This window comes from Cervus canadensis, chromosome 6, assembly GCF_019320065.1.
Source record: "Cervus canadensis isolate Bull #8, Minnesota chromosome 6, ASM1932006v1, whole genome shotgun sequence".
Taxonomy (NCBI): domain Eukaryota; kingdom Metazoa; phylum Chordata; class Mammalia; order Artiodactyla; family Cervidae; genus Cervus; species Cervus canadensis.
In genome coordinates this window covers 11,169,216-11,182,518 of record NC_057391.1, presented here as the reverse complement: position 1 = coordinate 11,182,518, position 13,303 = coordinate 11,169,216, and the positions used below count along the sequence as shown (strand labels likewise).

Below are 13,303 nucleotides of genomic sequence, written 5' to 3'. Positions count from 1 at the left end.
GTGCTTAGAGGTAATCCTTATTTGCAGCTCTTTGCTTTGGTCTTAAAATACTTGTAGTACAGTACAGTATTTTTCAAAATACAGGTTGCTTCCCATTAGTGGTTCATGAAATCATTACAGTTCATTTCCAACAGCATTTAAAAAAGAGAGTTAATAAGTGTGAGTAGAAAATACCAGAGTCTGTTAACTTGTTAAGTATTATTTCTTAAAACTTTTTTTTGGGGTGTATGTGCTTGGGTTCTCGTGTACAAATTGAGACATCATTTTTGAGTTGTAGACTTGACCACAGGTAGTTCTTGTAGACTAGATCATTGCAGTGTTCTGTATACAACTCTTGAGTTCTTCTCTTTGGGGTTCGGGACACAGAAAATTTTCCTAAGTCAGAGATATATGGAAATGGTACCTCTTATAGAACATATTCAGCACTCTTTCTGTTTTGGCCTCAGCTACACAGTGCAAGGTTCAGGGCAAATTTGTAAGTGATTCAAAGTATAGTTTCTATTAATGATAGATTCTAATGCACCAACGTACTGTGTAATGTCAACTTACTATGGACATGTATATGTTATATTAACAGAAAGATTTTATTTAAAAAACTATGAATACAGTAAAATGTAAATACTTTAAGGGTTTTTTTTTTTTTTTGGCTGCTGCTAGGGAGCTGTAATTTTGGAGTTGTCCTACAGATATCTATTGTTTACATTCTTTTAGCTATGTTATAATTTTATGGAGTTTTGCTAAGTACTTTTAGTATTAAATTAACTTTTAGTAGGTACTAATATTATAATTTATTGCCTTAATGAAGACACTTGTTCACTGCTTGAACTTACTGCAAAGCATTTACATAGTAGGATCAATTACTTTTTTAGGAAGTCTAAATTATAGTAACTGATGAAGGACCTGGGACGTTTATGACTTATAAGGTCCAAATATCGTTGTTTGGTCATGGAGCAAAATAATTTTTCTGATTCTGTCAGTCAACAAATTAATAGTTAAGCTCTTCTAGGTGCTGGAAAAGCAAATGGTTATATGGTCTTTATAATATGAGGGATTTAAATTCTTATTGAAGACCTAAATTACTACATTTCTTTTCTTTAAATAAATAGCAACTTTGTATTTGACAGATGTGAATATTGGCAACTATACAGCCATCATTAAGCATGTTTGGGTTTTTTTTTTTTTTAATACAGAAAAGAGGTAGCATATAAATTCTTTCATAATTTATAGAAAGCTGAAAAAACTAATGAACATATTCTTTATATTTGGAAGAGGGCAAGAAGTGGAATACTCCTTGTTTGTTCCCCTAAATTAAGCAAATATATAATATTTTCATGTTGCCATTTTCATCCTCTTTCTTAGAGTTAGAAATAAGAAGACGGGAGGATGAGTACAGATTTACAAGTAAGTGACCTCTCTTCAGGTCCTCCTCTGTAATCATTCTTCCTTTTTAGATTTACCTCAGTGAAGTTTGTCAGCACTAGTTGTGATAGATACGTACTTGTTTGTGTATTACTAAGAAAGGCATTGTATATTATCTAAACCTGTTTGTTATACATGGCATATATAACTTTGGAACAGTTTCATAGGTAATTTGTGTAGTTGTAGATATTTGGGTTGTTGTAGATATTTGATTTTATCTTTTTTGTTGTGATATTTCTTATAACGTAAAGAAATAAGTATTGTATGTAGTTTTCCTCTATAAATCTAGATCTGCATATTACCAAAAGTTGTGTTTTTAAAAATTTGTACCTTGAATGTTATATCCTTTTTTTCCTTAAAAAAAAAAAACAATTTAAGTTGATCTGCCTGTAAGTGACAGATTTTAAGGGAGGTATATTATCTTTTAGCTACTCTTTGCCAGAAACTACATTGTTTATTTTTTGGTGTTTATGAAACTTAGTGTAGGCTTACAAATTATGCATAACCTCCAGCTCACTATTGAGAGCTCTAGACTGCCCCTAAAAGCACCAGGTGGTCTGATGGAGGGTATGGAATGACCTGATACACCAGTGATAGTGGCCATTCTGATGTCTTACACTCATTTCTTTGGAGGTGAAGATAGCTGCTACACAAAGAAAGGGTGAAGGTTCCAAAGTTACTATAAAAAGATTCATGTTGTCACAAAAGACAAAATAGATAAACCAGTGTGAACATTTTTCACTTAAAAGTTTGATAAGTTTACATTTGCCTTTGAACCAAACAGTATTATACATCTAATATTTGAACATCAGAATATTGTACTGTATATTCAGGATGAGCCATGAGAACATAATGAGTTCAGCAACTCTGGCATGAGATTTATTACATGTAATAAAATATGCTGTCATATATTCATAATTTTGGGCAGGTGGCTGGTGAAACTAGTATGAATTAGTAAAGTCTATCATAGTGATTTAATACAAATGTTAACAAGTAATAGTATTTAAGGACATAAGCAAAATAATTTGTAATTACATATATTGATTGACTTAGAAATTTATATTTTTAGAGCTTACGTAGCATTTACTTTCATATATAATTTAGTCTTCTCCTATGTGGGGTATTAGGTTCTAATGTTAGGACATTGGGCCAAAGTCATATATAGTTCAAATATTCTTGGAAATTCCTTTGGAAATCACATGTTAGAGATCAATATGTGTCTCTTTAACATTTTAAGACTGATGGTTTCTTCCCCTCATCATTGGAACATAAATTTTTCTGATGTTAAATACCAGATGAACTAGTTGGCTTGCATATAAGGGCTATGTTATACAGATACTTACACACTAGGAAAATAGTAATACTAAAAGAAAATTCTTCCAAAGCACATGTAAAACTATCTGCCAGGCACTGTTTTAAGCATTTTACACATATATACTCATTTCATCTTCCCCAAGCCTATTAGACAGAAATGATTATTTTCACCACCATTTTACATATAAGAAAGTTGAGGCACAGGGCCCTATTGCTCCATACAACTAACTATTCTAGCCTGCTTACTTCATAGTCCTCATTATAAAGAGCTACTTAGGCAGTAGGAGATGTGCATGAACAGAGACTTAACTGAAAGAACAGGAGTGTTTTCTCAAGTTTACCCTGGGGCATATTTTCATAAATGGAATGACAAACATCATTTGTTCTGTACTATTTAAACTATTCCTCTTTTTTAAAAAACTTAAATCATAAAGTTGAATATATGTGTCATGTGATTCCACTGTAGGTAATATGCTTCTTACAATTTTGTTCAAGTTACCTAAATCATCTTTTCCCCATTGGGCAGACCTATTCTTCAGCCAAGCACCTCCTTCAGTTGAGTTGAATTGAGTTCAGTTCAGTTCAGTTCAGTCACTCAGTCGTGTCCGACTCTTTGCGACCGCATGAATCGGAGCACGCCAGGCCTCCCTGTCCATCACCAACTCCTGGAGTCCACCCAAACCCATGTCCATCGAGTCGGTGATGCCATCCAGCCATCTCATCCTCTATCGTCCCCTTCTCCTCCTGCCCCCAGTCCCTCCCAGCATCAGGGTCTTTTCCAATGAGTCAACTCTTCGAATGAGGTGGCCATAGTATTGGAGTTTCAGCTTCACCATCAGTCCTTCCAGTGAACACCCAGGACTGACCTCCTTCAGGATGGACTGGTTGGATCTCCTTGCACCTCCTTATGCTGTCACAATTCCTAACTAGATTTTGCTGAAAGTTAAAAAGAAAAGTTTTTTTTAAATTTTTTTTGCTTGGTAGGGGACAGCTAGCTAACTGAAGACTGTATTTATTTTAACCTGATCTGAATTGTAATGAGGCATAGCATTGTGCATTATTCACTGACCATTAACCCTCAAATGTAGTACAGTTTAATGAAATTCAAATGTTTATTTAATGCCTATTATTTTTGGTGAAGAGAATAACCCTTTACCAAAGGATGTGACCCAAAGATAGTTTGAAAATGACTGCCAGATGGGACAGGATTTCAGTAGTATGTTTGCTGAACATCTGTCTGTTGGTTTGCTTAAAATAATAAGGCATTGGAAAATACTGATATTCTTAGAAACAAGTTACAACTAAATCTAGAAAATACAGACATATGATACGAGCCCAGGTACCTTAAATGCTGAGGGCCAGGAGCAATGTGGATATTTACAAATCTAGCTAGTTGAAAAGAGTATTGGGATTCTTTCCTTCAGCTGAGAGGGTTAGAATAAGATTTTTTAAAAAAGGGATCCAGCTGATAAACTCTTGGTTCACCAGCACTATAATTCCTGTGTAATTAACACTGTATGTCTGATAAAGGAAAGGCAGTGATCCAGTTGAGATCCTGTAAAATCAGAAATTCAGGCAGGACCAGGGATAATGAGTCTGACCATACTTGGTGTCTCTGGTAGACTCACAGCAGCATTTTTAAGTGTGGAAGAGGTAGAGTATTTCACTAAGGAAGCAGGCTCAGTAAAGCCAAGTGACTTGCCGTGTTCCTATGATAGAGCTGAGACTAGAACCCAAGCTTTCTATTTCTCAGTTCAATGTTTTACCCTTTCTCTACAACACTGTTTCTTTTCATTTGTACAAGTATGTGTACATATACCTTTGTCTTTCAGAGTGCCTCCAAATCAATTGCATTTTGTTCTTAAACCTCCAGTCATGTGTCTAAAATTGATAGGGCAGGTGTTAGCCATTTTATAGATTAGGGCACAGAAACACAAAGTGTGTATGATGATATAGCTTAGGATCATATAGCTATTCAGAGGCAAAGAAAGGACCAAATTTCTGAAGCTTTCTGACTCCTGACACTGTTCTCCTTCTGTTATACTGCCTTCTTCTCAGTAAAAGGATATTCTTCATACAGTTTATATAAATAAGGAAGGTAAAAAGAATACATTTCCTTTGCTTGAGGTTCTGTGAATAATCATCATGTATTACACATTTGTCATTAGATAATTTGAGGCTTCCTTCTCTTTTAGGTAAGACAAAAAATGTCAGAATATTTACTTGTTTTTTTTCTAAATAAGTAATTGGTTTTAGATGTAAGGTTTTATTGGGCATTTTTTCAGGTGAAAGCAAATGAAGCTCTGATACCTTTGGCATTTTTTCAGAGTTGCTTCAAATTGCTGGAATTAGTCCACATGGTAATGCTTTAGGAGCATCAGTGCAGCAACAGGTAAATCAACAAATACCTCAGGAAAAACGAGGAGGTGAAGTATTGGATTCTTCCCATGATGACATCAAGCTTGAAAAGAGTAATATTTTGCTGCTTGGACCAACTGGGTCAGGTAAATAACTTACTTAAAAATTTACCACTCATTTAAGAAAATAGAATATAAATGTAACCAGTGTCTTATGACTGGGGTATTCTTACTCTTAAGAAGAAAACCTAAGGCCCGTTGTTACTGTTTCTATTCATAGGTAAAACTCTTCTGGCACAAACTCTAGCTAAATGCCTTGATGTCCCTTTTGCTATCTGTGACTGTACCACTTTGACTCAGGCTGGATATGTAGGTGAAGATATTGAATCTGTGATTGCCAAGCTGCTCCAGGATGCCAATTATAATGTAGAAAAAGCACAACAAGGTATGTTTCAGCAAGTTTGTCTGTCCTCAGATATAGTCTGTTGAGGAAGCAGTCTAATAGCAAGAGATAATATATTTTTTGTTTTGAGTCAAGGAGTAAAATTCAATAACTATATAAGTAGCTATGTTTAAGTTTTTAGCATACTGAGGGCCACAAAGTTTGCTTTGTATTATTGTCATAAGGTGGCAATACTACTACAGTGAAAACAGGCCAAATTATTTATAAGCCAAATTATTTATTCCATTCTGTTCTAACTTTCCTCCAGACTCCTAATGCTGAAATGGGTTGGGGGAGGGGGAAAAGATAAGTGCAAGAGAGTGCAAGATGTATATAGAAACATAATAACTTGTCTGCCTAGGGAGTGTCATAGATGCTACATTTCTCCTTTCCCTCTCTATCATCTCTCCTTGTTTACATGGAGAGCTTGACAGCTTCCTGTCTAAATTCCTTTAAGACAAGAATATAGATGGAAAAAATAAGCTGAAGTTTAGCTAGTACCAGCCCTGTATCCACCTTTTGCTTTCATGCTGTACCTCTATCTCTGCTTCTTAGAATAAAGAACCTGAAAACATCAGTGGGTAGCTAACTATAATAGTCATAGAGAATTGGTAATCTTACCCAAGTGTTATTTTTACCCAAATGATGTAAGAATAAATTATAAAATGTTTACACAAAATGATGTGTGGAAAAGTTGGCAGTATATTTTTATTGTATTAAACTATTGCATATGTTGTGTTAAAGATTAAATACCTTGCTCTCTAGCTACCTAGCCTTTTAAAGCTTAGGTTGTCTTATGCATGTCTTTTTCATATTATAAATAGAATCCTCCTTAAATTATAGGAATTGTCTTTCTGGATGAAGTAGATAAGATTGGCAGTGTGCCAGGCATTCATCAGTTACGGGATGTAGGTGGAGAAGGCGTTCAGCAAGTAAGCAGTTGAATATTTTGTTCAAGCCCACTAAAAGGAAGGGAATACATCAGCCTCCCAAATATTGTACGTTTGGTTTCACATTCAATTAGATTCTGTTTTATTTCTCCCACTCTAAACTTCCCAGACTATTTAGTTCAGATCCTAAGAGAAAGCTGTTGGCGATTTTAAATACCTAATTACCTTTGTTAGGAAATTAAAGATATTTTAAAGAAGTAAATGAAATTTAATTTTTGTTGGCTTATTCCACCAAGACCCAGTTAAACATTTCTAAAGGACGCTTGAAGAAAGTTCTGATTCTAACTAGGCATAAATGAACTATGTATGTGTATTTTATTCTTTTCACTTAGTTAGAAGATAAAATAGTGCTCTATTCCTTGTAGAGTCATAATTAAAGTCATAATGATCTGTTGATTAACTTGACTTTTTACTGGTAACTAATTATGACATAAACTACAGGGTAAGGAAAATTGCTTTTGTTTTTTGACCAGGACATAGAGAAGTCCAATCACACATATAAAATGTGCTAGGTAATTTTTTTTATAAAGGTATTTCAAAATACAGCTATTCTCAAAGTTTAACACTAAAAGTAGAGTAGAATTTTAGTAGAAAGACAAATCTTCAAATATTTTCAAATTTTGAATATTCCCTTGTGGTTGGATAGCATTTTAGAGAGTCCTAATTCTGTCTTTATGTTAGAATTATGTCTTTACCATCAAAAACAACCTCTCCGGTTGATTGTTTTCTGAATGCATCAGGAGTCCTACAGTATTCCAAATAAATTTATGAATAATTAAATATGATAGTATATTAGATTTTCATGTTAGTTATAGAAATGTGGAGGTGTTCTTTAGTTGTGCTCATTGACCATACCCACATATTATTTTCCCCATTGAATCGCATTACTTAAGTATAATAAATAATACACTTATATAATGATGCCATAAGTCGTTTTTTCTTTATTTAGGGCTTATTAAAACTATTGGAAGGCACGATAGTCAATGTTCCAGAAAAGAATTCGCGTAAGCTACGTGGAGAAACGGTACAAGTCGATACAACCAACGTTCTGTTTGTTGCGTCTGGTGCTTTCAATGGTTTGGACAGAATCATCAGCAGGAGAAAAAATGAAAAGGTAAGTTTTTCTGAATAGTTACTAGGAGAGCATTTAAAGTTAGAGGATAGACCCTCAGTTTCTAATCTTGTGTCTGCTTTCTGCCAGTTAGGTTTTCTTAGAGTACACCAGAAATATGTTCCTAGTTATTTTTTAAATTTCAGAGTAGTGATTTGGAAGATTTCTAAATATCATCTTTATATTGGCATTTTTTAAGTGTGACGATGATTTTGATTGTATATTCATATGAGTTTTTTTATTATTTGAGGTAACTGCCAAATCAATAAAATTTCTACTCATTTCTCTTCCCAATTCACTAGAGCACAATAAAGAGCTTGTCTTCATTGCCCCTGCCCATATAGTCTTCATAGATCACTGCTGACATTCACAAGTGGAGGAAAGTAGTTTGGAGGTTGAGAGAGGATTGTGATCTCACCTAATTTATAGATATTTCTTAAACATTCTTATAAGCCTTGATTTTAACTGGAATTTATTTTTTCATATCCTCAAGGTTCATGCCCAGTACCTACTTATGATAAAACATAATATCAGCATAGTGGCACGAAGCCCCAAAACATGCCTATTTTCCATGCTTTTGTGTTTTACATAATAGCTACAAATGATACGTTTTATATAATATGTTCTACCTAAATGAATGTCTCATAGATCACCTCTTTTCTGTATTGCCTGCTCTGTCTCCTTGGCCTTACATGTTTAGTGGCAGTTTACTTGAGTTTTTTCATTTGGTAGTAATAGCTACTAAAGTAGCAGTTCAGTAGTAAAAAATGGCCCTGCTGGTGGAGCAGTTGCCTGCGGTCGTTGCTTCACACAGCCTGGATGAGAAACCTCCTGTAAGCCTACCAGCTGAGCTGTGTAGTGCTATCGCTTCTCAGCATCAGACCTTATTCAGCGTGGATAAGGTTCAGCTCAGTCGCTCAGTCGTGTCCGACTCTTTGCTACCCCATGAACTGCAGCATGCCAGGCCTCCCTGTTAGATTTTTATTTTTCATGTTAATCAATTTGTGTTTTTCTTGCTTTTGAAATTCTGCACAAGTTAGCCTAAAAAAATTAGAAGAAATTATTTCTTCTTGTGTGCATGCACATGTATGGGTATGAGAGAGATGGGGGAGGGTGGGAGATATAACTTTATATTTGAAATTCTGTAACCAAAAGCAAGGACCATATTCTTATATTTATTTATAATTCATACTTGCAAATAAAATTGAAACTAGAAACATGTGGAAAAGAACAGTTAAAAGTAACATTAGTAAAGAGATCAGAAACGGATAGAAAGTTTACGTCATTTCAACTTAGTGGAAATTAAGTCACTGTTATGGACTTCCCTGGTGGCTCAGAGAGTAAAGCGTCTGCCTACAATGTGGGGGATTGACCCGGGTTCAAGCCCTAGGTCGGGAAGATCTCCTGGAGAAGGAAATGGCAACCCACTCCAGTACTGTTGCCTGGAAAATCCCATGGACGGAGGAACCTGGTAGGCTACAGTTCATGGGGTCGCAAAGAGTTGGACACGACTGAGCAACTTCACTTTCACTTTCACTTTGTTTATCTTTGAACTTCTTAATGAAATTAGGGAGAAATCATGAGCTAGTTTTCATTCCCTGAAAGAGGAAGGGTATAATCTCTTCATGAGAGACAAAGATTTTAAAGGATAGATTTTTATGAAAAGAAGACAGTGATATGAGAGTCTTTAACAGTGATTTTATGAAGGGTTGAACACTTCCGTTTGGCTATTGTTTTTATCAAACCTCATTGAAAGACAGGCTTACAATATTAAATAATAAACCTATATCCTAACCATATGAAAATGCTTGCAGTCCTAAGTTTTACTCCTATTGCCTTTGCTCATGTTTTCCCCTACCTCAGTTCAGTTGGCATTCTTTAAGATTTTGTTAAATCATTCTTTAAGATTTTGTTAATGATGAGTCACTTCCTTTGTGAGGACCTTCTTGGTCACTTCCTACCCTCCCTTCCCAGATTGTGCCTCTTTTCTTCCTTTCCACTGCAAAGGTTTCCTGCACAGTTGTCCTTCATTGCAGTTATGATGCTTTAATGTCTTCATGTGTTATCAGACTTAGAGAATGAACCGGAGGGGAGGATGGGGGTAAGGAATAGTTAGGGAGTTTGGGATGGACATGTTCAGTTCAGTTGCTCAGTTGTGTCTGACTCTTTGCGACCCCATGGACTGAAGCACACCAGGCTTCCCTGTCGATCATCAACTCCCGGAGTTTGCTCAAACTCATGTCCATCGAGCCAGTGATACCATCCAACCATCCCATCCTCTGTTGTCCCCTTCTCCTCCTGCCTTCAATCTTTCCCAGCATCAGGGTCTTTTCCAATGAGTCAGTTCTTTGCATCAGGTGGTCAAAGTATTGGAGTTTCAGCTTCAGCATCAGTCCTTCCAATGAATATTCAGGACTGATTTCCTTTAGGATTGACTTGATTTGATCTCCTTACAGTCCAAGGCACTCTCAAGAGTCTTATCCAGTACCACAGTTCAAAAGAATCAATTCTTCAGCGCTTAGCTTATTTATAGTCCAACTCTCACGTCCATACATGACTACTGGAAAAACCATAGCTTTAACTAGACGGACCTTTGTTGGCAAAGTAGTCTCTGCTTTTTAATGTGCTGTCTAGGTTGGTCATAGCTTTTGTTCCAAGGAGCAAGTATCTTTTAATATCATGGCTGCAGTCACCTTCTGCAGTGATTTTAGAGACCAAGAAAAATAAAGTCTCTCACTGTTTCCATTGTTTCTCCATGTATTTGCCATGAAGTGATGGGACTTATTGCCATGATCTTTGTTTTTTCATTGTTGAGTTTTAAGCCAACTTTTTCACTCTCCTCTTTCACTTTCATCAAGAGGCTCTTTGGTTCTTCTTCACTTTCTGCCATAAGGGTGGTGTCATCTGGGTGTCATCTGGGTGGACATGTACACACTGCTATATTTAGAATGGATAACCAACAAGACCCTACTATATAGCACACAGAACTCTGCTCAGTGTAATGTGCCAGCCTGGATGTGAGGGGAGCTTGGGGGAGAATGGATACATACATATGTATGGCCGACTCCCTTTGCTGTTCCCCTTAAACTATCACAACACAGATAATCGGCTACCCCAATACAAAATAAAAAATTTAAAAATATATATATTTTTATGTGTTCTCACTATAAATAAACACCTTTAAGTTAGGATAAGGAATGTCTTCAGGTTTATATCCCCAGTGTTTTATAATAATGCTTAATAAATGTCTATATATATATATTATATATAAACCTTACACATGGACATCACCAAATGGTCAATACCAAAATCAGATTGATTACATTCTTTGTAACCGAAGATGGTGAAGCTGTATACAGTCGGCAAAAACAAGACTTGGAGCTGACTGTGGCTCAGATTGTTAGCTTCTCTGCAAAATTCAAGCTTAACCTAAAGAAAGAGGGTAAAACCAACAGGCCAGTCAGGTACAACTTAAATCTCCTATGAATAACAGTGGAGGTGATGCATAGATTCAAGGGATTAGATCTAGTAAACTAGAGTGGCTGAGGAACTATGGACAGAGCTTGGTAATATTGCTCAGGAGACTGAACAAAACCATCCCAAAGAAAAAGAAAAGCAAGAAAGCTAAGTGGTTGTCTGAGGAGGCTTTACAAATAGCTGAAGAAAGAAGACACGCAAAAAGCAAGGGAGAAAGGGAAAGGTACATCCAACTAAATGCAGAGTTCTAGAAAATAACAAAGAGAGACAAGAAGGCCTTCTTCAATGAACAGTGCAAAGAAATAGAGGAAAAACAGCAGAAGGGGAAAGACTAGAGATCTCCTTAAGAAAATTGGAAGTATCAGAGGAACATTTCATCCAAAGATAGGCACAATAAAGGACAGAAACAGGTAAAGATCTAATAGAAGCAGAAGAGTTCAAGAAGAGATGGAAAGAATACATATAAGAACTGTACAGGAAAGATCTTAATGACCTGGATAACCATGATGGTGTTGGTGTGGTCACTCACTCAGAGCCAGACATCCTGGAGTGTGAAGTCAAGTGGGCCTTATGAAGCACTGCTGCCAGTAAAGCTAGTGGAGGTGATGAAATTCCAGCAGAGCTATTTAAAGTCCTAAAAGATGGTGCTCTTGAAGTGCTGCACTCAATATGTCAGCACATTTGAAAAACTCATCCTTGGCCACAGGACTGGAAAAGGTCCATCCTCATCCCAATTCCCAAGAAGGGCAGTACTAAAGAATGTTAAACCACCAGATAGTTGCACACATCTCCCATGCTAGTAAGGTCATGCTCAAAATCCTGCATGCTGGGCTTCAGCATTACATGAACTGAGAACTTCTAGATCTTGAAGCTGGATTTAAAAAAGGCAGAGAAACCAGAGGTCAAATTGCCAGCATTCACTGGATCATAAAAGCAAGGGAATTCCAGAAAAACATTTACCTCTGTTTCATTGACTACGCTAAAGCCTTTGACTGTGTGGATCATAACAAACTGTGGAAAACTCCTAAAGAGATGGAAATACTGAACCATCTTACCTGTCTTCTGAGAAACCTGTATGCATCAGTTAGAACCTTGTATGGAAGAACTGACTGGTTGAGAAAGAAGTATGACAACGCTGTTTATTGTCATCCTGTTTATTTAACTTACACACAGAGCATATCATGTGAAATGCCGGGCTGGATGAGTTAACAAGCTGGAATCAAGATATTAATAACTTCAGATATGTTGGATGATACCACTCTAACGGCCAAAAGTGAAGAGGAACTAAAGAACCTCTTGATGTGAGTGAAGGAGGGGAGTGAAAAAGCTGGGTTAAAACTCAGTATTAAAAAAACTAAGATCATGGCATCCGGTCTCATCACTTCATGGCAAATAGATGGGGAAACAATGAAAACAGAGAGTTTATTTTCTTGGGCTCCAAAATCACTGCAAACGGTGACTGTAGCCACAAAATTAAAGGATGATTGCTGCTTGGAAGAAAAGCTATGACCAACCTAGACAGCATATTAAAAAGCAGAAACATCACTTTGCCAACAAGTTCTGTGTAGTCAAAGCAATGATTTTTTCAGTAGTCATGTACAGATGTGGGAGTTGGGCCATAAAGAAGGCTGAGTGTGGATGAATTGATGCCTTCGAATTGTGGTGTTGGAGAAGACTCTTGAGAGTCCCTTGGACAACAAGATCAAACCAGTCAATCCTAAAGGAAATCAACCCTGAATATTTGTTGGAAGAAGGACTGATGCTGAAGCTGAAGCTCCAGTATTTGGGCCACCTGATGCGAACAGCAGACTCATTGGAAAAGACCCTGACATTGGGAAAGATTGAAGGCAGAAGGAGAAGAGAGCGACAGAGGATGAGACAGTTGGATGCCATCACTGATTCAATGGACATGAACTTGGGCAAACTCCAGGAGATGGTGAGGGACAGGGAAGCCTGGCATGCTGCGGTCCATGGGGTTGTGAAGAGTTGAACGTGACTTGGCGACTGAACAACAGCACGCCTGCAGAGCAGAAGTGGAGACACCTGACTGAGGACAGACTCAACGGCCACGGCTGGGGCGGGAGGAAGGAGAGGTGGGATGTGTGGAGAGCGTACATGGAACTTACATTACCATGTATGTAGCCAGTGGGAATTTGCTTTGTGATTCAGGGAGCTTGTACTGGGGCTCGGTAAACCTGGTGGGGTGGGGAGGGAGGTGGGAGGGATATTCAAG

At 37.0% G+C, this 13,303-nt stretch overlaps 1 protein-coding gene across 2 annotated transcripts in view; it reads left to right on the top strand.

Moving 5' to 3' along the window:
• The window catches only part of CLPX (caseinolytic mitochondrial matrix peptidase chaperone subunit X), a 36,922-nt gene that overhangs the window by 15,923 nt on the left and 7,696 nt on the right, over positions 1-13,303 (top strand). Inside the window, exons 6-10 of one of the 2 annotated variants that reach the window (XM_043470804.1) lie at positions 1,360-1,401; positions 5,061-5,237; positions 5,371-5,535; positions 6,376-6,464; positions 7,432-7,596. In XM_043470804.1, the coding sequence (XP_043326739.1) occupies positions 1,360-1,401; positions 5,061-5,237; positions 5,371-5,535; positions 6,376-6,464; positions 7,432-7,596 (638 nt within the window). The remainder of the gene's footprint in view (positions 1-1,359; positions 1,402-5,060; positions 5,238-5,370; positions 5,536-6,375; positions 6,465-7,431; positions 7,597-13,303) is intronic. The other variant, XM_043470805.1, reaches the window with a different exon arrangement.